The 22,158-nt window shown below is 60.1% G+C and overlaps 3 protein-coding genes across 6 annotated transcripts; all 3 read right to left on the reverse strand.

Annotated features, from left to right (window-relative positions):
- Positions 1–217: 217 nt before the first annotated feature.
- Positions 218–14,962, reverse strand: XYLT2 (xylosyltransferase 2). Of its 2 annotated transcripts, NM_001001785.2 has the most exons (11): positions 13,958–14,125; positions 8,269–8,740; positions 7,359–7,534; positions 6,223–6,425; positions 5,690–5,770; positions 5,249–5,465; positions 4,603–4,779; positions 3,457–3,719; positions 3,160–3,355; positions 2,390–2,723; positions 218–2,075 (listed from the first exon to the last, which is right to left on the reverse strand). In NM_001001785.2, exons 1-11 carry the CDS (start codon positions 14,090–14,092, stop codon positions 1,753–1,755), a joined length of 2,577 nt encoding a protein of 858 aa, NP_001001785.2. In that variant the 5' UTR covers positions 14,093–14,125; the 3' UTR covers positions 218–1,752. The 2 variants fall into 2 exon arrangements, with proteins under 2 accessions (NP_001001785.2, XP_024997317.1); XM_025141549.3 differs by lacking the exon at positions 8,269–8,740 and having other exon boundaries at positions 13,958–14,962.
- Positions 14,500–19,037, reverse strand: CD300LG (CD300 molecule like family member g). Of its 3 annotated transcripts, none has more exons than NM_001397400.1 (6): positions 18,565–19,037; positions 16,873–17,017; positions 15,993–16,099; positions 15,688–15,740; positions 15,409–15,537; positions 15,018–15,148 (listed from the first exon to the last, which is right to left on the reverse strand). In NM_001397400.1, the coding sequence occupies exons 1-6, from the start codon at positions 18,947–18,949 to the stop codon at positions 15,035–15,037; spliced, it is 933 nt and encodes a 310-aa protein (NP_001384329.1). In that variant the 5' UTR covers positions 18,950–19,037; the 3' UTR covers positions 15,018–15,034. The 3 variants fall into 3 exon arrangements, with proteins under 3 accessions (XP_040505452.1, NP_001384329.1, NP_001384330.1); NM_001397401.1 differs by lacking the exon at positions 18,565–19,037 and adding an exon at positions 17,562–18,027; XM_040649518.2 differs by lacking the exons at positions 15,409–15,537; positions 18,565–19,037 and adding an exon at positions 17,562–18,018 and having other exon boundaries at positions 14,500–15,148.
- An 827-nt stretch (positions 19,038–19,864) lies between these two features.
- KRABZFP (KRAB domain containing zinc finger protein) lies at positions 19,865–21,787 on the reverse strand. The gene is made up of 4 exons (NM_001398147.1): positions 21,629–21,787; positions 21,027–21,362; positions 20,435–20,513; positions 19,865–20,280 (listed from the first exon to the last, which is right to left on the reverse strand). The coding sequence occupies exons 1-4, from the start codon at positions 21,660–21,662 to the stop codon at positions 19,917–19,919; spliced, it is 813 nt and encodes a 270-aa protein (NP_001385076.1). The 5' UTR covers positions 21,663–21,787; the 3' UTR covers positions 19,865–19,916.
- Between the last annotated feature and the right edge of the window lie 371 nt (positions 21,788–22,158).

Genomic DNA, 22,158 nt, shown 5'->3' on the forward strand with positions numbered 1-22,158 from the left:
CGTGGCGACGCGACGCGCGGGCGGAGCCCAGGGAAGGAGCGGCCGCGAGGGGAGGGACCGACGGCCGCGTGCGGGAGCTCCGCGCGGGCACCGGGAAGGAGAGCCGGTAATTAACGGGCAGCGTCGCCCACCGCCCGCGGGACGAAGCGGCGCCGCTCCCGCAGAACGGAGCCCCGGGGGGCAGCCGCAGCCCGCACAGAGCCGACACACCGCACCGTAGAGATATAGATATATTTGTGGAGATGTTGCATATTTAAGGTAACTTTACATAACGCTCCCGACACAGATTTTGGCGCTCCGAACGGTGCCGGCCCGGCGCGTACCCGCAGCTCCGGCAGCTGCAGAGTGGGGGAAGAGGGCGAGCAGCCGCAGAGCCCGGGGTGCGGGGGGGGGGAAGGCGACACGGGGCTCAGGAGGTGCTGAGCGGGCGACCCTATCCGCAGCAGCTCCCCCCCACCCCCCCCAGCACAGGCAGTGTCCGTCCTCGGGCTGCTCACGAACTCCAGCCGCAGTTCCACACGCGGAGCAGCTCCTCAGGGTGGCAAACTGGACCCAGCCGTCCCGCGAGGGTCGGTCTCGGAGAGGAACGGTACAGACGGTGCCCACGCCGGGAGGTGGGTGGGAACGGGGCGCGCCGCCGCTCCCTCGGGCGGGGGAAGCAGAAGCAGCACAGTGCGGATGGAGCCGGCCGGATCTCGCTCGTTCCTTTGCTTTGTAGCCAGGGAAGCACAGCAGATCCTGAGAGCTTCTGCTGACCCAGGAGAAAAGAGCGGGCAGGGCCGACGGGCTGTGGCACGGGGCAGCTGCCATCGCACTGCATTTTGGCAGGAGGCGCATCCCGCCCGCCCCGCAGCTGTGGGTGGAGCACAGACGGAGACCACAACATCCCACAGCGGCTTCTCGGGCTCAATCCGCCCTCTGAGCCACCGCACAGCAAACGCGGGCAGCTCCAAACGTTTGGCACAGTCGGGCAGCTGCCCTGAGGGCAGCACGATGCGGTCCGTCCTCAGCCCCCAGCAGGAAATGGTAAACAGCAAAACAATAATAATAATAAAAATGTAAACAACCCAGCACCCTGTCCTGCAGCACCACGACAGCCAAGAGAACAAGGTATGTTACAGTCTCAGGGGACATGGAGACACGAGGACATCCCGGCCAACACGGGGTCTCGTCCCTATTGCACTTTGCATCATATATATTTCTATATATATTTATAAAAATACAAACTAAAGGGCTGGAGTCGAGGGGGTGAGATGCAAGCCCTGGGCCAGCAGCAGCTCCATGCACGTGGCAGGCTTTGACCTATCCTGCTCCTGCCCGTCCGTCCCTATCGCCCTATCCTGGAATCCCCTGCCAGCCTCCCAGGGGAGCAGCCCACAGCACAGGGCCTGATCCTGCAGAGATCCAGCCTGGGCAGGGCAGGGTGCTGAGCCTTCTTCCCTCCTTCTCCATCAGCCCTTCCCAGGACACCAAGGCCTGGATTGAGAACCACGCAGCTCCCGGCCCCACGGTGATGGGCACCCCAGCACGCTCCCCCTGGCCAGCAAGTGCCCGTTCCTGGGGGAGATGGGCAAGACCTCCCCCTCCTCCAAAAGAAACCCACAGGAGGATCCCCTCAGCCCGGCACTTCCTCTGTTCTCTTCCTCAAGTAACTACGGTGTGAATCGCACGGGGTGATGCGCTCTGGAGCCCCTCCTGGGGCAGTGATGCAGGATGCCCCTCGCTCCCGACGCCGCCCCCCGGCTGCTCCTGCTACCTCAGCCGCCCATCGGGTTTGACGGGCCCCAGTTCTGATTTGGGGTCTGGGGACAGTGAGCTCCAGGAGGTTTTGCTGCAGATCTCCAGGGAGGAGCAGGAGGATTCGCTGCCGATACAGACGTCCGCCACGGACCAGAAGGTGCTGATGGCACTGTCTGCCCACTCGTCCAGCGCCCGCCCCGTCAGCTGTGCTTTCCGTGCCGCCGCCACCTCTGCCTCCTCGGGGTGCGGCAGGTTCAGGATCCCCCCCAGGCCCTGGAAGCTCTGCTCCATGTACTCATTGCGGGGGGGGCCTCCGTGCAGCCAGCTGCTGTCATCTGTGCAGGACGGGGAGAGAGACAGACGTTACCACTGCTGATCCCGGCACTCCGCTCCTCCTCCCAGCACCCTCAGCATCCTGGCCCCTTGCAGCCCCCGTACCCCAGCCCAAGGAACAGGGAAGCAACTGGAGGACAGAGGATGGATCCGGCAGACCCGTAGCAGCCTATTGGCCTCGTCTGGCACACACGGATACACAGATAGAGGAGGATGGCTCCTGCAGCATCACGGGCTGCAGGCTGGAGGCTAGCACCAGGGGGAAGCACATCAGACTGCCCACAGAAAGACCTCAGCCTCTCCAGAGCATCCTCACCTTTCCTGAGAGGCTGCCTGCGGTTGAAGGTCTGCGGCACCACCAAGAATTGGTTCTCCCCCAGGGGCTCCCAGAACTGGAGCAGGCGGATGGTCCAGGTGCCGGGGCGCAGAGGCCGGTTCAGGGGCGGTTTGTACTGGGTGAATTCTGTCTCAGCATCCACCGTGATGTCATAGGAGGCAGCAATAACGTACGCGGGGTCGATCCACACCACTGTGGCTGTCAGGTTGGGGCCTCGCGACCACTTCTGCATGGCCACTGGCTCATCAAAAGGCCCCATCAAGCCTCCAAAATTGCGGAAGAGCCTTTCCTTGGGGTCCCACTCTGTGCCCACCTGCAGGGACAAGAGGCACGAGACAGTGGGACACCAGGCAAACAGATGCTACCAGCTCGTGATTTATGCTTCACCATCCCAAACTGGGGAGGGAATGAGCTTTGGGGCCCAAAGCAATGCACGCCCACCCTGCACTGCTCTCCTGTCTGCCTGCACCACATCGGTGCCAATCCAGCTGCATGTGATGCCCTCTGCAGCCAGACGTGTTGGCATCAGCTGCCTCAACTCCCCCCGAAAGATCCCTTCAAAGCCTTTTCTCCACTGTTCAGCTCCAAACTGAAGCCAAATTCCTGGACAGAAGTTCATTCTCAGCCATGACAATAGCACTGTGTCCCTCTGCCTCGCTCAGTGTGCAGGCTTAGAGAGAAAGAAGGGCAGCATGGTGTAGAAAAGCTCAAGAGGAAAGCAGGAGTTTTGAGGGAAACTTTTCCCATACCTCAAGGTTCTGTAACCGGTTTGCCTGTCCTCCATGACCTGCCAGCTTCAGAGCTCCTTGGGGCATCATCCACACCTCCAGGGACTCTGCCCGGCCAGTTGCTGAGTTCTGCACTTCCTGCATCACCAGGTAGCCCTGGAAACGGTCGTCATAGAAATACAAGTGAACACTGGATGGGAAACCTCGGGGCTCAAATCTGGAGAAAGACAGAGGTTGCACAACTGAGCATCAGCATCCTCCCAGCACGACGTGCAGCCGCCCCTCAGAGCCTGGACCAAGGCACGGTCAATGCCCCACCTGCAGAGCTTCTCCTCCTTTGGTGCCCCCACAGACGCGGCTTTGCGGAGCCCCAGCCTGGAGAAGCCCGTGTAGAAGGTGAGGGTGACATCACTGAGGCCGCTGAGCCCATCGACGCGGTCGTAGACGTTCTCCCAGTACGCCTTCAGGGCGGGCGTGTTGGGGGGGTAGCTGCCGTACAGGTGGGTGTCCAGGATCTCCAGCACCTCCTGATTCACCGTTGACTCAAACTTGCGGGCAAAGAAGGTGGGTCTGGAGAGTTGCTGGAACAACACAGTCATTTCTAACAGCAATGGTGGCTTCCCCTCCGCCCTCCCACCTCAGCAGGGCGGCTGCGTGTGGGGCAGAGCGAGAAGAAGCATGCTGGGATCCATCCTGCCCCATCGGATGGCAAAGGCTAAAGAGCAGCAAAGCACAGACTGTGTGTGGGATCCTCTGTGGCAGGATCAGTGGGAGCAAAAAGTACGGTTACTGGTAATGCAGATGGCTTCCTATCTCTCCCACTGCCTTCCCCTCTACATGCTCAGAAGCACCCATGTGTCATTCACTCCTTATCTGCAATCTCTGCTCAGAAGGGCTCCCGCCCTCCAAAGCCCCTGCAGAGCTGTGGCCATGTGGCACAGCTTGCAGGATCAGCACTGTGCACCACGTAGTACTGCAGCCCCTCACTAGAAAATCCTGCCGAGGGACAGGGATCTCCCAGACCTCCACTGTTCAGTTTACATCTCAGCTTACTGAGAGCACAGGAGGATGACACAAGGCATTTTGTCCTGCCAAAGACGACAGCACTTTTTTCACAGGTTTTAAAGAACAGATATTTGCCCCAAGTAATAGGTCTACAAAGAAAGAGCAGGGAAATAGGAAAGGATGTCTGGGAAAAGGAGCAGCATTGCGAGCAGAAGCCTGGCTGCTGGGCAGGACAGTCAGCATCACCCCGCCAGCAGAGCGCTTAGACGCATCTGTGCTGAGCCCCACAGGGGCTGGAGAGCCAATCCTGCTCCTGTCCCTCCTGGGCCGGGGTGAGGCTCATGCAGAGCAGCTGGCAGTGCACCCAGGGGTGTATCTGCAGGGCAGCTCAGAGGAGAGCCGGGCACAGAGACAGGGAGGAGGGGAAAGAGCAGGGGCAGAAAGGAGGATCTTTTTCACCTGTAGCCGGAGGAAGTCCTGGGGTTTGAAGTCATTTGGGGAGCACCCGCACCAGTCGACTATGTGTTTATATTGGCACTTACAGCCCAGCTTCCGGTTCCAGTTGGTCACTCGGAGGTTGTTATCGACCAGCGTCTCGCAGGCGTGGCTGTTCTCCAGGACCGTGTGGAAGAAGGACTGTATAGCAAAGAAGGGACAGGAGACCCAGTAGGGATGGAGGGTGGGTGGTTAACGGAGCCCCCTACCCCTCACTCACAGAAGAAAAGGAAGGCCTGGATAGCTCACAGCACAGGGCAACCCATCGCAGATGGGCTCATTCGTGCACATCTCTCCTTATCCAGCCCAGAAGTGTCAGGACCCAAAGCACAGGGCTGGATACAAACACAACCCTTGGCAAGTCTGCTCCTCTCCCCACCTTTCCTACCAGCAGTCACAAAACTGCAAGAGCAGAACCTGCAGTGCCCTTCCCAGCTACGTGGCGAAGCGATGGAGTGGGGCATTGCTCAGAACAACGGAAAGGAAGTCCCACCAAAGCCAGCACCATGTTTTTGTTTCTTGGGGCGAAGGAATAAGGCTGAGAGAAGAACACAGTTCTCACAGCAAAGGCAGCTCTGAGCTCCCCTGCCTGCAGCCCAGCAGCACTCACCTCGGCTGGCAGCAGCGTGTAGGTGTAGAACTGCCGCAGCTGGGACACCAGCTGGTCGTCCGCATACACCACGTACTGCACGAAGCTGCGGGTCAGCGAGAACCAGTCGGAGCCGCCGTCCACCACGATGCCCTCGGGGATGTGGCGCTCACCCAACCTCCACATGTGGGAGTCGCACTCGTGGAACAGCCGGTCCAGACCCTGCTTCTTGATAAACCTGGGCAGAGGGACGACCACGAGGCGTTAGGGACGGCACCCACTTTGCCAGGACACGGGGCGCATCTCTTGCAGCGCAAAACCAGCGGATTAGCACCCGTGAGAGAGCTGGCTGCTCGGCTCTGGCAGCTACAGCCAGAACAACCCCCTGCCCATCAGTTTTGTTTTTTCCCCCTCGCATCTCCCCACTTTCCTGCTCCTCCCCTTGTCTTTAACTGGGATTACCTGGCATTGTCTCGGCCGTGAGACTTCAGGAAGTTCTTATCTCGGTATTTGGACAGGAACATCACCAGCTCCTCGTTGGTCCTGGCAGGTAAATTAGAAAGTGTTAGTGGGATAAAGCAGCCCAGTAAACACTCAGGCTGCAACAGCTATCAGACACAAGGAGCCTCAGGCTGTGTGGTAGGTGCTGACTCAGTCCCTTATCCGGTTGCTGGGCAGACACAGCCCCTCTGCTGTCTGGCCTGTTGAGGTGTGCAGGGGTGGTGCACGCTCATGTCTTCACATGTGTTCACATGCACGTTCTCCTGCAACACCCAAGCAATGGGAAAATGTGGCCTCTGAGGTACTGGCTGGGCTCCTCCACAGAGATGGGACCAGCCTTGCCCTGAAGCATCATCACCAGCACGTGGGTGCAATCTCTAACCTCTTCTTCCTTGAGCTCTGTGCTCCTCCCAGCAATGTTACTCCCAAGGCTGCTGGGGAACCGCGCAGCCTGAACCCCTCCATCATCCTCCCTGACCCAGCAAGGTCCCCACCTCGTGGGGTAATCGGTGGCACTCAAGTTGATGAAGAAGTCCCAGGGCCACTCGGTCAGCTCCAGCAGGTCCTTCATGCTACGCAGGTACATCTTCAGCAGGCTGGCACCTCCCCAGATGGTCACCATGCGCCAGGGTGTCACGCGGATGTTGGGGTAGTGCTGGGCCAGCTCCACTGCCTCACGATGGAGGTAGTTGGAGCGCTGCAGGGGACAAAGCTCACGGTCAGCGAGCACTCCTCTTCCCAGGGCCCTGCCCTCCTCACCACCAGCCCTGCTCTGTCTATGCCCTTCTGCCCTCCCCACTCCCCCATCTGCCTTCCTGAGCAGTATCAAGAGTCAGACCCTGCAGCTCTGTGGTGCCCCAGTCCACATCACAGCTAAACTTCATGCTGCTGCTCTCAGGGGTTGGACTGGAAACTCTGGAAAGGGCAGCCAGACTCCACCTGCTGCCAGCATCCCCTCATGCTCCCGGAGCCCAACCCTGCCGGCAGGCTGGGCAGCCCACCTCTGAAGGGTTCTCCAAGCAGCAGCAGCAGCAATGCCATGATCTGCTGCCTGCCCAGGGCACAGCAGCCCCTTTCATTTATATTGCTGAAACAAAAAGTAGGGAACCAGGATAGAATTGCCTGCCTGATCCAGCTGACCTTTTCCTTCCACCAGGCAAACTGACATCTCCCTGGGAACTTGTGATCTATGGAATGGACAGCGTTTTGGCACTAGCCATGCCTTTAGGCTGTTTCTTGGCTGTTGCCAGCGCACAGAAATAATGGAGCAGAGGAGCAGGGTGTGAGCACTGTACCTTCTGGGCTGGAGTACAATCTCCCTGCTGCCCACATGAAAGGAAGTGGCACTGAGGGGAAGGTGAGCACAGACTGCTTGCTGCCTGTGGCCCCAAGGGCTGCGACCACCCTGCTCCGGGCAAGGGTGACAGATTCTACTACTTCTGAGGAGGCAGAGACAGCTGTGGGAGGGTCACAGTGATGACAAAGCCCACCCAGCCACTTCTTCCAGTACAGGAGATGCCTCATCTCCATTTAGCACCTGTCTGCACCCTCACCTCTATGGACTGCTTAGGCGATGAATCCAGACACCATTAGCACATCCTCTCCCTTCTTCCCTCCGCCCTTCACATACCTTGTCGACATGGATGTAGAAGAAGTGCTGCTGGTGATACACAGCCTTGATGAGCCGCTTCAGCTGGCGAATGGCCCTGCCGTGCACCACCAGCATGTAGGCGATGCGCACAGGATTGCTGGGGGGCACCTGCTGCAGCCGGCTCTCGTCCCATTGGATCACAGGGCTGACCTTCCCTGCACGAAGAAGCGAGGGCTGTCGGCCACCTGCCAGCTTTGGCTCCAGACAGCACAGCCACTGCCCTACCACATATGAGCAGTCCCTTGTGTTACACTGACAGGGACATGTTTGGAAAGGAGGGGTGCCCTCCTTAAATGTGATGGAAAGTGCAGCAATGACAGCAGAGCAGCAAGATCCCAGGTCGCAGCAAGTGAGGATTTGCTCAAACACAACAGCAGCGGGCACAGAAATAAGAGAAAGAAGCTGCCTACCTCAGGAAGGCCTCAGGTAGGCAGGGATCTCCTGAGAGGTCCCCTCACCTCCACTGCCAACCCTTGCATGAGGGCTGGGAAGGGGTGGATCCTGGCTCCAGCCCTTCTGGTCACTCAGGTTCATTGAATGCAGCTGAGCTCCCCTGGGCTGGCCCTGCTTTCCCACCAGGTGCTCCGTCACTGTCTTGAGCCCTGACTTAACATTTCCACTACACCTCCTCTGGCTATTCAAAACAGAAGGTGCAGCTGCACCTGGCTCCAGTCTCTAAAACTGCTGCTGGTTAAGATGAACAGCCCAGCTAAGGGAGGCTGGCACAGCTTCGATTGTATTACAGAGGCAGCGGAAATCTGGGAATCGGTGACAGGTTGAGGCAGCTTCGGGCCAGGTGGGACAGTCTGGCTGCACGAAGGCGGCCCACACGTCTCCCCAGGACGCTCCAGATGCCCGCAGGCAGGCAGGGCACGTGAGCAGGACTTACCGGAGAGCGGGCAGTGGCGAGGCACAGACTGAGGCATGAGGCTGCCGGCCCGGTGCAGACACACCACGTTGGCGATTTCCTGTTGGCACTGCTTGCTGCTGGCTCTGGCCAGAGCCGAGAGGGCATCTTTGCCCGTGATCTCACACTTGGGGGTGAAGCTGTTCTCGGTGGGCTGCGGAGCCCCCTCCACGCTGCCCGTGTCACCCTGCTGGAAGACGGCCAGCTGGGCGTCCCCGCGCGGCTCCGTCAGGTTCCTCCGGCTGGAGGCGTCCGGTGCAGCCGGCAGCCGCCGTCCTGCTCTGTGTCGCGCTGTCACGGCTCTCACCACCTTTGACACCAGAGCCCCGGGGCTGTCCAGCCGTCCCCGCCACCTCCCGTGCTTCCGGCTTGCGCTGCCCCGGCGCCCGGCAGAGCTGTCTGAGTCCTTGGAGCCATCGCCGTTTTCGGGCAGCCTGGCTTTCTTCTGCCGCTCCTGTTCCAGGTGGATGCAGAGAAGGACACAGCATTAATTCAGGCCCGCTGCCGATGTGCTCAGAGCATCCTTGTTCCCAGCACTCAACGCCTGCGTCCCACTGGAGCCCAACAACCAACACCCTTCTCTGCATCCTCAGGACACGCTGAGGCACAGCAGTGCTGGCTGCCGGTGTCACAACAAGCAAGGGAGGCACGGGGACCTCTCACTGCAGTGCGTCCTCAGGGCTGAGCAGAGGAAGCCCAGAGCAGCGATCTGACCCTCCTGCCCCCAGCAGAATAATTAGCTTCGTGTACAACAGCTCAGTGCTGCAGCATGCCAGGTGTTCCAGCAGCAAACCAGGCCTTCACTCCACTCTCCCAACCAAAACCCCAACTCCAGCCCCACAGCACCTCCCTGCATGGTGCTTTGCTCCCTCACAGGGACAGCCCCCAAGCCTCTACATGCCAGCAAGAGAGAGACTGGTCTGCAGCCCCTATGACTGCAGCACCCGAGACACACAACCAGGACACTGCTCCAAGGTCCCCTGTGCCTTCCTGCCACACTTCAGGGTCCTCTGTAGGCACAGAGCAGTGAGGACAAGCACAGGGCTCCCCTAGCTGGTGGTGCTGACTTTGCCAGGTAGCAAACAGACCAGCTCCTCACTGTCACAATCACACTGTGAGCCCAAGCTGGCTTTGAAGCCCAAGGGATGGAATGAGAGACACGAGGCAACTGTGCTTATTGGGACTGAAAGTGTAAGGAAAGAACCTGTTGTGCTCCCTTCCCCACATCCTGGCTTCCAGCACTCGGCTGGAGCGGATGCAGTGACCGCCAGCTTCTCTGGAAATCCCTTTAACAAACCTTCCCACGGAGCCAAGTGTGTGCAGAGGGAGCAGTTAATTGCACTTCATTACCTCTGCCAGGCTGGCTGATTAGCAGAAATGAGTTAGCCTTGGGGAGAGCAGAGAGTTGTTGCTGGACACACAGAAGTTTGGATGGTAGCAATGAGGGAGGCAGCTGCAGGGCCAAGGAGCGGAGCTGCCCGTGTGCTTGGCATGACAGATGCCATCAGATTCATGAGCCTCATGGGTTACTCTGCCCACAGTGGTCCCATTCAAAACCTTTGGGAGAAGCAAACTCGGGCACCAGACTGCAGAGCTGAGCACCAGGGGCATGGCCAGGGCTGCCCACAGCTGGGAAGGGCTTTGGCTGGCACAGCCACCAGCATGGCACCAACCAGGTGCCACCACAGGCAGCGAGACCTGCTGGGAGCTTCTCTGGGGCAGCAACATCTTCTGAGGATGCACAGATGCTCACAGAGATGGTGACACCAAGTTAATTTGCTGCACAAGCCTCCCTGTGGACATAGCTGCTAGGAAGGTCATAGCCAGGAGAAATCACACTGTGCAAAGTCTGGAAAGCATCTGGCAAGACCTGCCTGCTCCAGCCAGCCTGTGTGAGCAGCCAACAGGCAGAGCCAGCATGGTGTCCCTGAGCTCCCTGTGCCGAATGGTCTCCCCATAGCCTGCAATCCTCAGCTATGCAGGAAGGGGCCACAGGGCTGCTTGGTTCTGGCAGGGCTGGCATCCCTGGTCCCAGGTGAGCCCACTGCCAGGTGTCACAGCCAGCCCCAGACAGGTGGTGAGCAGCTCATTAGCACTGCACAGGCCCATCTGTTTGGAGAGCTATGGACCTGTTTTCATGTCACAGAAGCAGGGAGTCAGGAAGTGACTGATGAGCAAAGAGTTTCTTCCACAGACTCAGCCCAGCCTCACAAGAAGACCCCGTGGCCATGCCAGCACACTGCCCACGCACAGAACCCCATGTGTCCCCTGGAAGGAACTCAGCTGCTGGGGAAGGAATTCCTCAGAAACATCACCAGCCTTTCTGGAGCTGCCAGCTAACAAACTGAATGGCTTCTAATTACTGCACCACAGCAGAGCGATCCCTCCACCCAGCCAGGCACAGAACAGCTCCAGCCACGTTGCTCTGCTGTATTTAGGGCTTGTGCACAGGACTTTTTGGCAGAGCTCCTGTGAGAGCCAGCAGCTGCCTGTCCCTCCTCCCAGCACACATGGATGACTCCAGCCACCTGCCAGTGGTCTCTTCCTCCATCCTCCATCCTCACTGCCTCCATCAGGATCCGCATGGTGCCATGGGGCCGTTGGCCAGGCACCTAGACTCCATCTCCCCGGAGCAGGGCTGGCTTCACGCTGCCTGCCGCCCGGTGACTAAAGCACCATGTCCCAAACGCAGGGTGCTGTGGCCATTGTCCCCATGGCACCTTTCCTCCAGAGTGGCACCAGGATGCCGCATTCCCATGGCCCATTCCCACATCCCATCCCTCCTGCTTCCCCTGCTCCTGTACACGGAGCCCATACTGCTGGGAAAGGAAGGGCACAGGGACTGACTACCCCAGGACTTCTTTTAGAAAGCAGTAGGTGAGCCTGAGAGCACAGCCCTTGCATTGCCAGAGCCTCTGCAGCACAGATGCCAAGTCCTCCCAAGCATCTCTTCCCTTTTTTGCAGGACAGAGAGGATGCATCCATCTGGGCCTCCAGGTCCTGGATGCTTCAGAGGGCCCAAATACACGTCAAAAACCAGTGATGAGAGAGGAGCAGAGTTAATGACATCTGGTGTCCTGCAACATTCCACCTGGGCTTGACGGACCCTGGTGCATGTCAAATACCAGCTCTCATCAGGAAAAACATGCCAAAATGTTCTGAAGTCAGCGGGGGAATGTGACGCTCAGCTGCTGTTAGTTCAGCCAGCAGCAGGTCCTTAAACTCATGATTCAAATGGACTCAATCACAGCTCCTAAAGACAAGCTGGCTGGGGGAAAAAAAAACAAAACCCAAGAAATCTCAGCAAAGCTGGAAGAAAAGATGTTTTGTAGGAAGCTTCTCTGGAGGCTTCAGCACACGGATGACAGCAACACTCCAGCAGCAGAGAGGGGCTGCTGCCTGCAGCGAGGACAGGAGGGAGGTGAGGGCACGAAGACATGATTGGGCTGCAACACTTCTCCCCAGTGACAGCTCCTCACCTCCACCCACAAAGACACTTTGTGGTTTGTGTGCTCAAACCTGTGCTGTGCAATGAGCCACCGAGCTGCCCGTGTGCTGCTCAGGAGCCCGCAGTGCTGCTGTGACGGTCAGAGGCTCCGCTCCATGTGGGTTGGGGCGCCCGTGAGTCCCACCTGAGCGCCCACCGTGCTGGTGCTGCCTGCAGTGGATGTGCTGTCTGTGCAGGTTGTGAACAAACACAGCAGGTCCCAAAGAACCAAACACAGACCAGACCTTTCTCTCCAAGCTGTCGGCCTACACAGGGATGGGGGTGGCTGATCCTGGTGGAACAAGGCCATCTGGCTTCCTGGATGAAGAAGTCGCAACATGACAATCGCTGCTGCAGTAACACAAAATTCAGTGTTGACCTGGGCAAATGGAGATTGATACACCATAAAGGAAGAGTACAGCCAACAGCAGCCAGAGCAGCCCTTTTTTGGGAACACCTGAGTTGCCAATGCGGGCACAGGGCATGCAGGGTAACCATCAGCCACAGCACTGCTCTGAAGGGGAAGGCGAGCTCGCCTCACCCCTGACGCTGCATGGTGCATGGCAGACTTGCAGCTCCCTTGTGCTCAGTCCTGCAAGTCACAGTTGGTGTGCGGTGGGAATGAGCCAGGGTAGAGCAGTGTCCATTAGTGGGAAGGCGCCATTTACTCAAGCAATTAGATCCCAGAGTTTCCCAGATCCATCCAAGCCTGCAAGGTCAGGTTCTCCAGGGAGAGTTCTCCTGCCTTCATGTCTACCAGAAACACCCCAGGGAACGGCGGCTCCTCCAGGTCTGGCTGAAATCAGAAACTACAGGAGAGCACAGAAGCAAAGAGCTTTGTTGTCTTTCTAAAAGTAACAGTTAATGGGACTTTTCCCAGCTTGCTGATGGGTTTGAGCTGTCAGTAAAGTTCAGGATGCTTCTTGCATTCTCCAGAGAGGCTTCTCCATTCCAGTCCTAAGAGCTGTAATACTGGTGATGGTGAATTGTCCCCTGTATGGATGAGGGGGCTCATGGTGCCCCGTCAGTGCCCAGCTCGGTGCTAGGAGAGGCACAAGGAAAACAGGACCAACTAGGAGGCTGACAGGGCAGGAGTAAAGGCAGGCAGAGCTGTTGACAACGGCACCAAGAACTGCCCGCCCAAGTGATAACAGCAGACAGAGGAGCAGCGTAGGGTGGTGCAGAGGGAAAGGGAAGCTGGGATTAGTGAAGTGCTCCAGCCAAGGTCAGAGGAAGAGGGCAGGGCTGTCAGTCACACCTGGCTGCCACAGCTCGCATACTCCCAGCACCTTCAAACCAAAGGTAACTCTGGGTCCCCTCTCCTTGCACATGCAGCTCCGGGTTTTTGACTCACTGCTGCCTCACCCAACCCTGGGGCTGGCGATTGACCTGCTGGCTGCGTGACCGCCCTACGGACCTTCCTGCTGCTTCCTTGCAAGTGGCTGCTCCATTCCTTTTTGCCCCTGGGGAGAAGTTTCTGGTCCATGAAAACTCCCACAACCGCAGGGCCACGTCCAGCAGCCAGGGAGGCGGCCATGGAGCAGAGACGAGGAGCTCCTTTCCTTTCCTTTCCCTTCCTTTCCTTTCCCTTCCCTTCCCTGTGTGCTCAGTGGTACGGAGCTGTCGCTGCTGCTCACCCCCTGCAGCGGGCCGGGCCCGGGCACAGCGTGAGCGGCTCTGAACAAATCAACGCAACGCGATGAACGGCCCAGAGGTGAAGAGCTCCGTCGGGCGGTGGAAGCGGTGACCCCGCGGGCCGGGCCGTGCCCACAGCCCCTGCCTCAGCTTCCCCGTACGTACGGGAGGCCAAACCCGCGGCCCCAGCGGCGTATTTTGGCACGAGAACGGCACGGAGCCGCGGGCAGCGCCCGCCCCGCTGCCTCACCCGGGCACCCCGCGCTGCAGCCCCGGGAGCGCCGAACCGCCGCGCTCCGCTCAGCCCCCGCGTCGCCCCTCCCCGCACCGCGCGGACCCACCGCCCCGCGGCCCCCTGCAGGGTCCGGAGCCCCACACGGCCCCAAACGACCCCCGGGCCGCGGCCCACAGCGCCCCCCCCCCCTCCCGGGCAGCCGCGCCCCGAGCGGAGCCCTCCGACCCCATCGGCAGCCGCAGCCCCGGTCCCCCTCAGCCCACCCCCCGCCCCAGGCCCGGCCCTGCCCGTTCGCCGCCCCCCCCGCGCCGCACCTCGGCCGGGCCCTCCTCGTCGAGGCCGGCGGAGCTCCAGAGGACGAGCCCCTGCAGCAGGAGGATGGCGAGGGCCGTGGCCACGGCCAGCCGGTACCGCCGGGCCAGCTTCCGCACCCGCGCGCTCGCCACCATCGTCACGGCCGCTCCGCCGCCACGGGGCGGGCTGCGGCGCGCACGCGCGGCCGGGGGTGGGCGGGGCCAAAGGCGCGAGCACGGCGCGCGGGCGCGAGGGGCAGGGGAAGCGCGCGCGCGGGGCAGAGCGCGTGCCTGTGCTGGAGCGCGTGCGTATGCGCCGCCGGGGAGCGGGAGTCTGTGCGCGTGCGGCGCTTCCCTTCCGTGTGCGCGCTGCTGAGGGTGCCCGTGCGCGCTGCGCGTGCTCATGCGCATGCACGCGTGCAGCAGGCCGTGCGCGTGCTTGTGCGTGTGTGCGGGGGCTGCGCGCGTTCCCCCCGGCAGCAGCCCTTCCTGGGAAAACGACCCCCAGACACGGCGCAACGGGACGCGGCTGCCCGGAATTACCCAACGGGTTCACCAAAGTATCGGCTGCTTTGAGAAAGGAGCGGTGTTTTACGGCGGACGATGCATCAAGAGGGTGCCCAGGAGTACGTGATGGGCTGCGGTGGGACGGGGGAGCGGGGGCTGAGCCACGGCCCATCGCGATGCGCTCCCGGCGGGGCTGCGGGGCACGGAGGCAGCGCGGACTGACGTGGGGGAGGGCGGGGATGCGAGGAGCCGTTTCCCAGCGGCTGCGCAGGACGGGTGGGAGCATCTCTGCCAGCTGCGCCCCCAGCCCGGGACACCCAAAAGCAGGGCCTATTTTTTGCTCCCGGCACGGTTGCCACGTTGGGCACGAGGTCTCTGAACGCAGGGGGTGATGTTATCCCCTCTTGCTCAACCTCTTCCTGTCTTGGGCTTTTCCAAAGAAGCACCGGAGCCTACGAGAGCAGCAGCTCTGTCATGCAGCCGGTTCCTGGCTGCCCAAAGCACTGTCCTGATGCCCCCGAGTGGGTCTCAGCGTCCAAAGCAGCTCCTGCCACCGTCGGCCCAGCAGACAGCAGTGCTGGCTCCCCATCCTCACTGTGCTGCACGCTGCCGCCTGGGAACCACGTTGGTGTAGAGCTGCTCCTGCTCCTCCAGAGGGATTCTGCTCACCTGGGTATTAAGGGTCTCTGTATTCCCTTCCAAATTCTGGGAAAAGAAGGAAAAGATATAAAAAAGAACTGTTGGCATGGTTTCTCCATGGAACATCCACACTGCTGGAGCCTCTTCCATCCCTTTCAAGCGCCCAGTAGCAGCTGCAGGACCGGAGAGCACGAGGGCACCCTCGTTACCTGCAGTTATCATCCACCTGTAACTCGCCCACCCAACCCGGCCCTGCCCCACACCGGGTCCCCCCATTACAGCCCCCAGGTGGGGTTTCTGCCTGCTGCCGCCTCGTGCTTTCCCACCTGGCCGGGCTTCTTGACCTCCGAATATTCGGTGGCTGCTTGTGGGGATACAGGGGCAGCCCCGATGTTGCTGTACAGATGGCTCTGCTCCTCACCCGCATGGCTGATATCTGCATATTGCAGCACTTCCTGCAACCAACCGAGAAGAGTCGGGGTGTGTTCCCAGCACCTCCCATCCCACTGCCCTCAGTGATCAGAGCTGGGATGGTGGCAGGAGCAAAGAGTGCAGCACTTCCCCCTTCCCGCACAGCTCCCCGGGCCCCGTGCTGTTTTCCTTACCGCGTTGGCTGTGCCACGAGTGCTGCCCATCTCGATGGGTGCTCCTGCGAGGGCTGCGTGAGAGGCAATCATGGTCAGACAAAAGGGGAAGCAGAGGGACAGCAGCGTGTGAAACCCTGTGCTGCTGTGGCCAACTTCGCCACAGAGCAGGAAGAAACGCAGGGCGCCTGACCCAAAGCAGCTCTGCAACAAATGCAGACCCACCAGAAAGCTGGCAGCCTCACTGCCCCTCCCCGTCCCGGCACCAAAATCTGCATCAAATCTACCACAAGACAGAGAAAGGCAGAGGTGGCAGCTTCACTTACCCTTCTTCCTCTTCCAGGACAGAATTACCAAAACGGCAGCTGCAAGTGCAAGGAAAAACAGAACCACTGCGATGCACGGGATGAGGATGCCCGTGACTACGTCCAACCTGCAAGAAGAAAGAGTTTCTGTTCTCTCATCTCTGCTCAGCAGCAAAGCCAGCAGCAACCACTGCAGAGCAGACACATGGGCATGGGTGGCAGCTGCTCCTGCTCACTTTGCTCGCTTTGCTCAACTTGGTCATGTCTGTGGGCCAGGGGCTTGCCTGGAAAGCAAGGGAAGCAGGCAGGTGGTCCTCGGCCTGCAAGGAGCAGCAGCAAATGGGACAGCGTTCTGAAAGCTGCAGCACCGCCAGTGTTTTAAGAACCCTTTATTGCCACTAGTTCTGCTCTGGTTTGGATGCACTGTTTGGTGACCTGCTTTGCTGCCAGCAGTAACAAGGCACAGTCACTGTCAAGGGGACTGGTTTAGAGAAGGGGATCACCCATGTGCACACTGACGGGAACCTCAGCCTTCCCCACGTCTTGCATCACCTCCGAGACACAGAGGAGAGGGGAAGCTCTGCTGCTGCCATCCTGCCCTTGGACAGCCCCTGCGAGGCCATGTGTGACCCAGCTGAGCGCATGAGTGGCTTTCCACAAGCGAACATCAAGATATGGGGAAGGAAATGGGATCTGCGGTGCAGCCCAAGCTCTCTTCTCACACAGCCATGACGTGCTGCCTCTTCCTGCTGCTCAACACCAGCAGGCAGGTGTGGCTCTGCCAGGTCCCAGATTGCTGTCTGTGCAGAGCAGCTGTCTGACAGGACACAAGGCCGCCTTCTGAAGGCAAAGGCAGGAGGTCTGAGCCTGCCAGGCAGTGCGGGCCACGGGTGGTACTCACTGCTCTTCACTGAGGTCTTCAGGGGAAGTGGGGCGTGCAGTCTGCTTTGCAGTTTCCTGCTGGGGAGATGTCCACGTGGGGCCCGAAATGGGGTCAGGGGGAACAGTCCATGCGGAGGGCGATGCTGAGGGTTTGGATTTAGGACCTGTGAAAGAATAGGAAGCACTCAGCACATCTGCCTGCCTCCATGGTAAATGCTGCAGGCTGGGAGGGTAGGAGGTGATGCACTCAGTGTCACTCCAGGGGACTCGGAGTCCCCTCCACACAGTGCACAGCCCCAGGGGTGAGGCTCTAAGCCCCCCCAGCACACATACACACACCCCAGCAGTGGTACCTGTATGGCCCTGATCTGGGGGTCTGGTGCTCCTTGGTGGGAATGGGAGTGAGGGACTCCATGGTGGCACAACATATGGGCCAGGGGAGCACAGGGAGAGGTAGCAGGATCAGAGCAGAGTGGAAACAGAGCATGAGAGCAGGGTGATGCCCTGCAGAGAGGGGGGCAGCTGAAGCTGGGGCAACAAAAAGGACTGTACTGAGATCCCTATCATGGTGGCAGCCTGCACAGCCTGGTGACACATCCCAGGGCAGCTCCATGTTGGGTGCCCACCTCCTCCCAGTGGCTGCATCCCACAGCCCTGCTCCTGGCACTTCTTGGGCACGGAGGGAACATCAGACCCACGAGCACTGACCTGAGGACACAATGACCCGCACCGTGTCAGTGACATCCCACCGCAATAGGTCTGTTCGCACCCCACAGCGGTAGGTGCCGTGATCCCTCGCAGTCAGGTCCTTCATGGTCACAGTGAACACCCGCTGTGTGCGGTTGTCCCAGATGGAGGTCCGGCCCTGCTTCACCCCGGGCTCCTTCTCCGAGGTGATGACGATGTCATGTGAGCAGCTTCTAACTGTCCCAGGGTAGCACCAGAATTTCGGCTTCATTTCATACCCCTCCTGGTAGGAGCAGGACACCGAGAGGGACCCCCCGATGTACCCCTCCACAGTGCCGGGTCCCCGCACCGCCCAGCCGGGGTGGCACAGAGCCGCGCAGCAGAGCAGCAGCAGCAGCAGCCGCATGGCCCCACCGGGGCTGAGGAGCAGCGGAGCTCTTCGTGCCGCCGTCCCCGATGCCGCTCCCGTCGGGCGGGCGGAACTCGGGTCCCACGGCTCCTTCCGCCCCCTGCACCCCCGTGCGGCTGCCGGAGGGAAGCACGGAGCCGGGAGAGGGGCCGGAGAGAAGCTTCAGGCTGCGGGGCGCGGCCGGGTACAGCCGTTCCGCGAGTTCAGCCACAGCACGGCCGCATTCATGGCCAGCAGCGCCAGCACCTGCAGCCCCGCCAGCAGTGGGAACAGGGGCAGCGCGCCGCGGCGGTCCGGAGCGGTGTCTGTCCCCGGAGCCGTGTCTGTCCCCGGAGCGGTGTCTGTCCCCGGAGCCGTGTCTGTCCCTGGCTCTGGAGTCTCAGTCGGAGCGTCCGTCCCCGCTGGCAGCGGCCATGGGGTGGTAGGAGGGAGCACAGCGTCAGCCGTCGATTTGGGGCCTGCAAAAACAAGCAGCAAACTGAGCAGCGCCCGACCCTCCCACCTCTGCACCCCATTCCCATCTCATCTCACAGCCCTGCCCCGGCCCCCGACGTGGTGGCTGTGGGCTTGGGGGCAAAAGCGCTGGTGCCAGGCAGGGAACGGGCAAGCACTGACCTGAGGACACAATGACCCGCACCGTGTCGGTGACATCCCACCGCAATAGGTCTGTTCGCACCCCACAGCGGTAGGTGCCGTGATCCCTCGCAGTCAGGTCCTTCATGGTCACAGTGAACACCCGCTGTGTGCGGTTGTCCCAGATGGAGGTCCGGCCCTGCTTCGCCCCGGGCTCCTTCTCCGAGGTGATGACGATGTCATGTGAGCAGCTTCTAACTGTCCCAGGGTAGCACCAGAATTTCGGCTTCATTTCATACCCCTCCTGGTAGGAGCAGGACACCGAGAGGGACCCCCCGATGTACCCCTTCACAGTGCCGGGTCCCCGCACCGCCCAGCCGGGGTGGCACAGAGCCGCGCAGCAGAGCAGCAGCAGCAGCAGCCGCATGGCCCCACCGGCTGCTCTTCTACCCCAGGCAGCCCTCCTGCAGAACACGCTCTGTGCCTGTCCTTCAGGGCTGTGTCTTCTCCTTTCTGCTTGACTCACGGCCAGGCACTTGCAGAAGTCAGACTGCAATGTGCAGTTCCGGTTTCCTCCACTCTCAGCTCATTTCCTTCATCCCTCTGTCACTAGCAGCACTCAGTTCCCACCCCCACGCCTCGCTGCCCAGCTCCCACCCCAACACCGCTCTTGCCCATTGCACCCTTCTACCCCAGTTGTGTCTGTCCAGGCCTCCCCCCATCCCCAGTCCTCGTTCCCCTGCAGCTTCAGTCCCTCCCACCCCTTGCCATTGTCCTGGCTGTCAGGTCGGGCTCAGTGTGCCCATGGAACGGGGTTCCATCAGGTTGATGGGGTTCCCCCAGCTCCATTTGGGCAAGTTATATTCTATGATGCTAAAAATGTCCTGGGAGAGGACTCAAGTGTGCACTGAAAGGCCCCATGTGAATGGCAGCACTGCTCCTGCTGCCGCCAAGCACAGAGCATGGGAAGGAAAGCAATCCCTGCTGGAGCTCAGCAGCGGATGAATGTGGAGCCATGGATGGGATGCAGCGAGGGGACGAGGCAGCACTGCAGCTGGGTGTGCTGTGAGCTCTGGGCTCAGGATGGACAGTCCGGGGAGATGGCCCCTATCATGGAAGGATGCAGCTCCCAGGCTCAGCCAGCTCTGGGTGTGTGGCTGCATGGGGCAGGACTGAAATTGCAGGCAGCTCAGTCAGGCTGCAGTACACGGCTCCCATGTGACACCATGTCCCCCCAGCTGGAGCTCCCCACGCAGCAGCACAGCCCCACACATTTGTGTCGGCAGCCCCTGGAGCCCCAGCCAGCACTGGAGACAGACAGACAGACAGACAGGCAGACAGCTGCAGGATACCCAGGCTTTGTTTCAAGATTGCTTTCTGGTGGCTCCTCCAGCTCAGCAGACATGGGATCTCCGCACACCAACCCTTCCCTTGTGCAACCTGAAGGGCAGCAGGAGGGGCTGAGGCTTTGCAGAGAGAGAGCTGCCTGATGCTGAGCATCTCCAGTGGTTCAGCCCTGGCAGGGTGTAGGGAAGGGGACCAGAAGGATGCTGCTGGGCTGCCGGGGGGTCGGGCTGCTGGGGGTCTGGGCTGCCCGGTGCCGCGGTGCTGCTGGACTTCTCAGATTGCTGCAGGTTATCCCACGGGCTGCAGCTCCTGTGCCGCTTCCTCAGCCACATGGCCCCGCACAGCAGGGCCAGGATCACAGGCACCTTCACACCGAGGAAGAGCAGCAGGAGGGTGATGTCGAGCTGGGACCTGGGGAGAAAAAGCGGGATAATGACAGAGCTTGTACCGGGTCTGGGCGAGGAAGATGCGGGCTGCAGCATCCCCATGCCCGGCATCCACCCGCTCACCCCGCGAGATGCCCTGGGAGCGGCCTCAGCCAGCGTGACCCCGAACCCCAACTCACAGCGCTGGAGGCTCTTCAGAGCCAGTGGGGGACGGGGCTGTCTTTGCCAATGGGCGCACATCGCTGGCCTCAGCTGTGGCTGAAACAAGTGCAGAGAAGGCAGAGAGTCAGTGCAGGACTCCCACAGCCCGTCCTGCCTCCAGAGGTCACCACCCAGGGACCTTGGAGGAGATGGAGGGGGTCCGTGGCTCCTTAAGGGCTGTGGACATCACCCTGTGCCAGCCCAGCACCCCGCGCAGCACTGCAGCTCAGGGTCAGTTCTGTCCCTGTAGGCGTACAGAAAGTGCTGAGAGCTGCAGAAAAAAAACCACAGTGGAAGTACTGATGGCACAATGCTCTGAAACAGAATATTTATATTTTTCTTGGAGAAATGTTATGCAAGAGAAGAACATCACTGCTGTGATGTGGTGCAGGCACACCCGGGAGCCAGAGAAAGAGAACGGTCTCCACTGGAGTGAACTGGAAACCTTAAGGATGGGCTCAGAGGAGCAGAGACATTACCAGGGAGTGAGGGAGAGGTTCTGCTCTGTGCAATGCTTTCCATCCTCCCTCTGCCTCCTCCAGCACCAGCCCCGGGCACCCTCTGCCTTACCCTTGGACACGAGCACCTCGGTTTTGTGCCACTGATTGTTCCACAGGGACTTCACTGCCCCGCAGGAATACCACCCCGTGTCCTTCGCCGTCACATCTCTCATCGTCACTGTGAACGCGAGTGCTGTGTGGTTGTCCCTGATGGACACCCTGCCCTGTGTCACCGCCGCCTCTGAGCCATCGGTTTGGGCCATGTAGGTGCAGAAGATCTTGAAAAAGTATGTTTTGCACCAGACCTTGGAGTGGAGCTTGTAGCCCTGCTGATAGCTGCAGGACACCGACAGCGAGCTGCCCCAATGGGCTGTCACCTGCGAGGGACCCGATACTGCCCAGATACCTGCGGGGAACATGAGAGGAGCTGTGAGCTCAGCCAGTGCTGAGAGATGTCCCCAGACTTAAGAACAGAGCACCCAATAAGCACAGTGGTAAGCCAGAAGAAGCCTCCGATAGCAGCAATACAAGGGGTAGCGTAGGCTAGAGTTGTCCGGGTGCTGCAGGCACCAGGGGACGATGGTGGCAACTGAGCTGTATCCCACAGCACGGTGAGCATCCCTGGCTGCAACCCCTCTGCCTCCCCTGACCCCAAGCGTGTCCCACACTTACCGGGGAAAAGCATCCAAACCAGAACAATCCTCATTTTTCAGCTTCTCCCTCCTGACACAGATCTTTCCCTGTGGTGATTCACAGAGCTCCCAGGTGATGGAGTGGGTTGTTGTGTGCTCGTGTGCCCAGGAGGTTCTCAAGCCTGTTCTCCTGGGCAGTGTTTTCTTGAGACCCCGTATGACTTTTTTAAAGACATTTGCTTCCTTCCTCCCATCCGTGACTCACTCTGATCTCATGATCTTTTTCTGGAACCACCACCAGTTTTCAAAACACCGAAATGCAGAGGGCTTTCCCAGCCATGGTGCCCATCCCAGCACCCCAGAGGGATTCGGGGTCCCAGCAGAGGGGATTCTGCCACAGTCCAAACCCCCAGCACAGTTCCCCCACTGCTGGCACAACGAGCATGGCTGCCTTTGGTTCACCGAGCAGAAGAGCCTTGCTTCCCCAGAAAGATGCTTCTTTTGGCACAAATGTGGTTCCTGGGTGACACTGTTTTCCTCTCTAAATGTTTCCAGCAAAATTTCAGAACC

Source organism: Gallus gallus, chromosome 18 (assembly GCF_016699485.2).
Source record: "Gallus gallus isolate bGalGal1 chromosome 18, bGalGal1.mat.broiler.GRCg7b, whole genome shotgun sequence".
In the NCBI taxonomy this organism is placed as follows: Eukaryota; Metazoa; Chordata; class Aves; order Galliformes; family Phasianidae; genus Gallus; species Gallus gallus.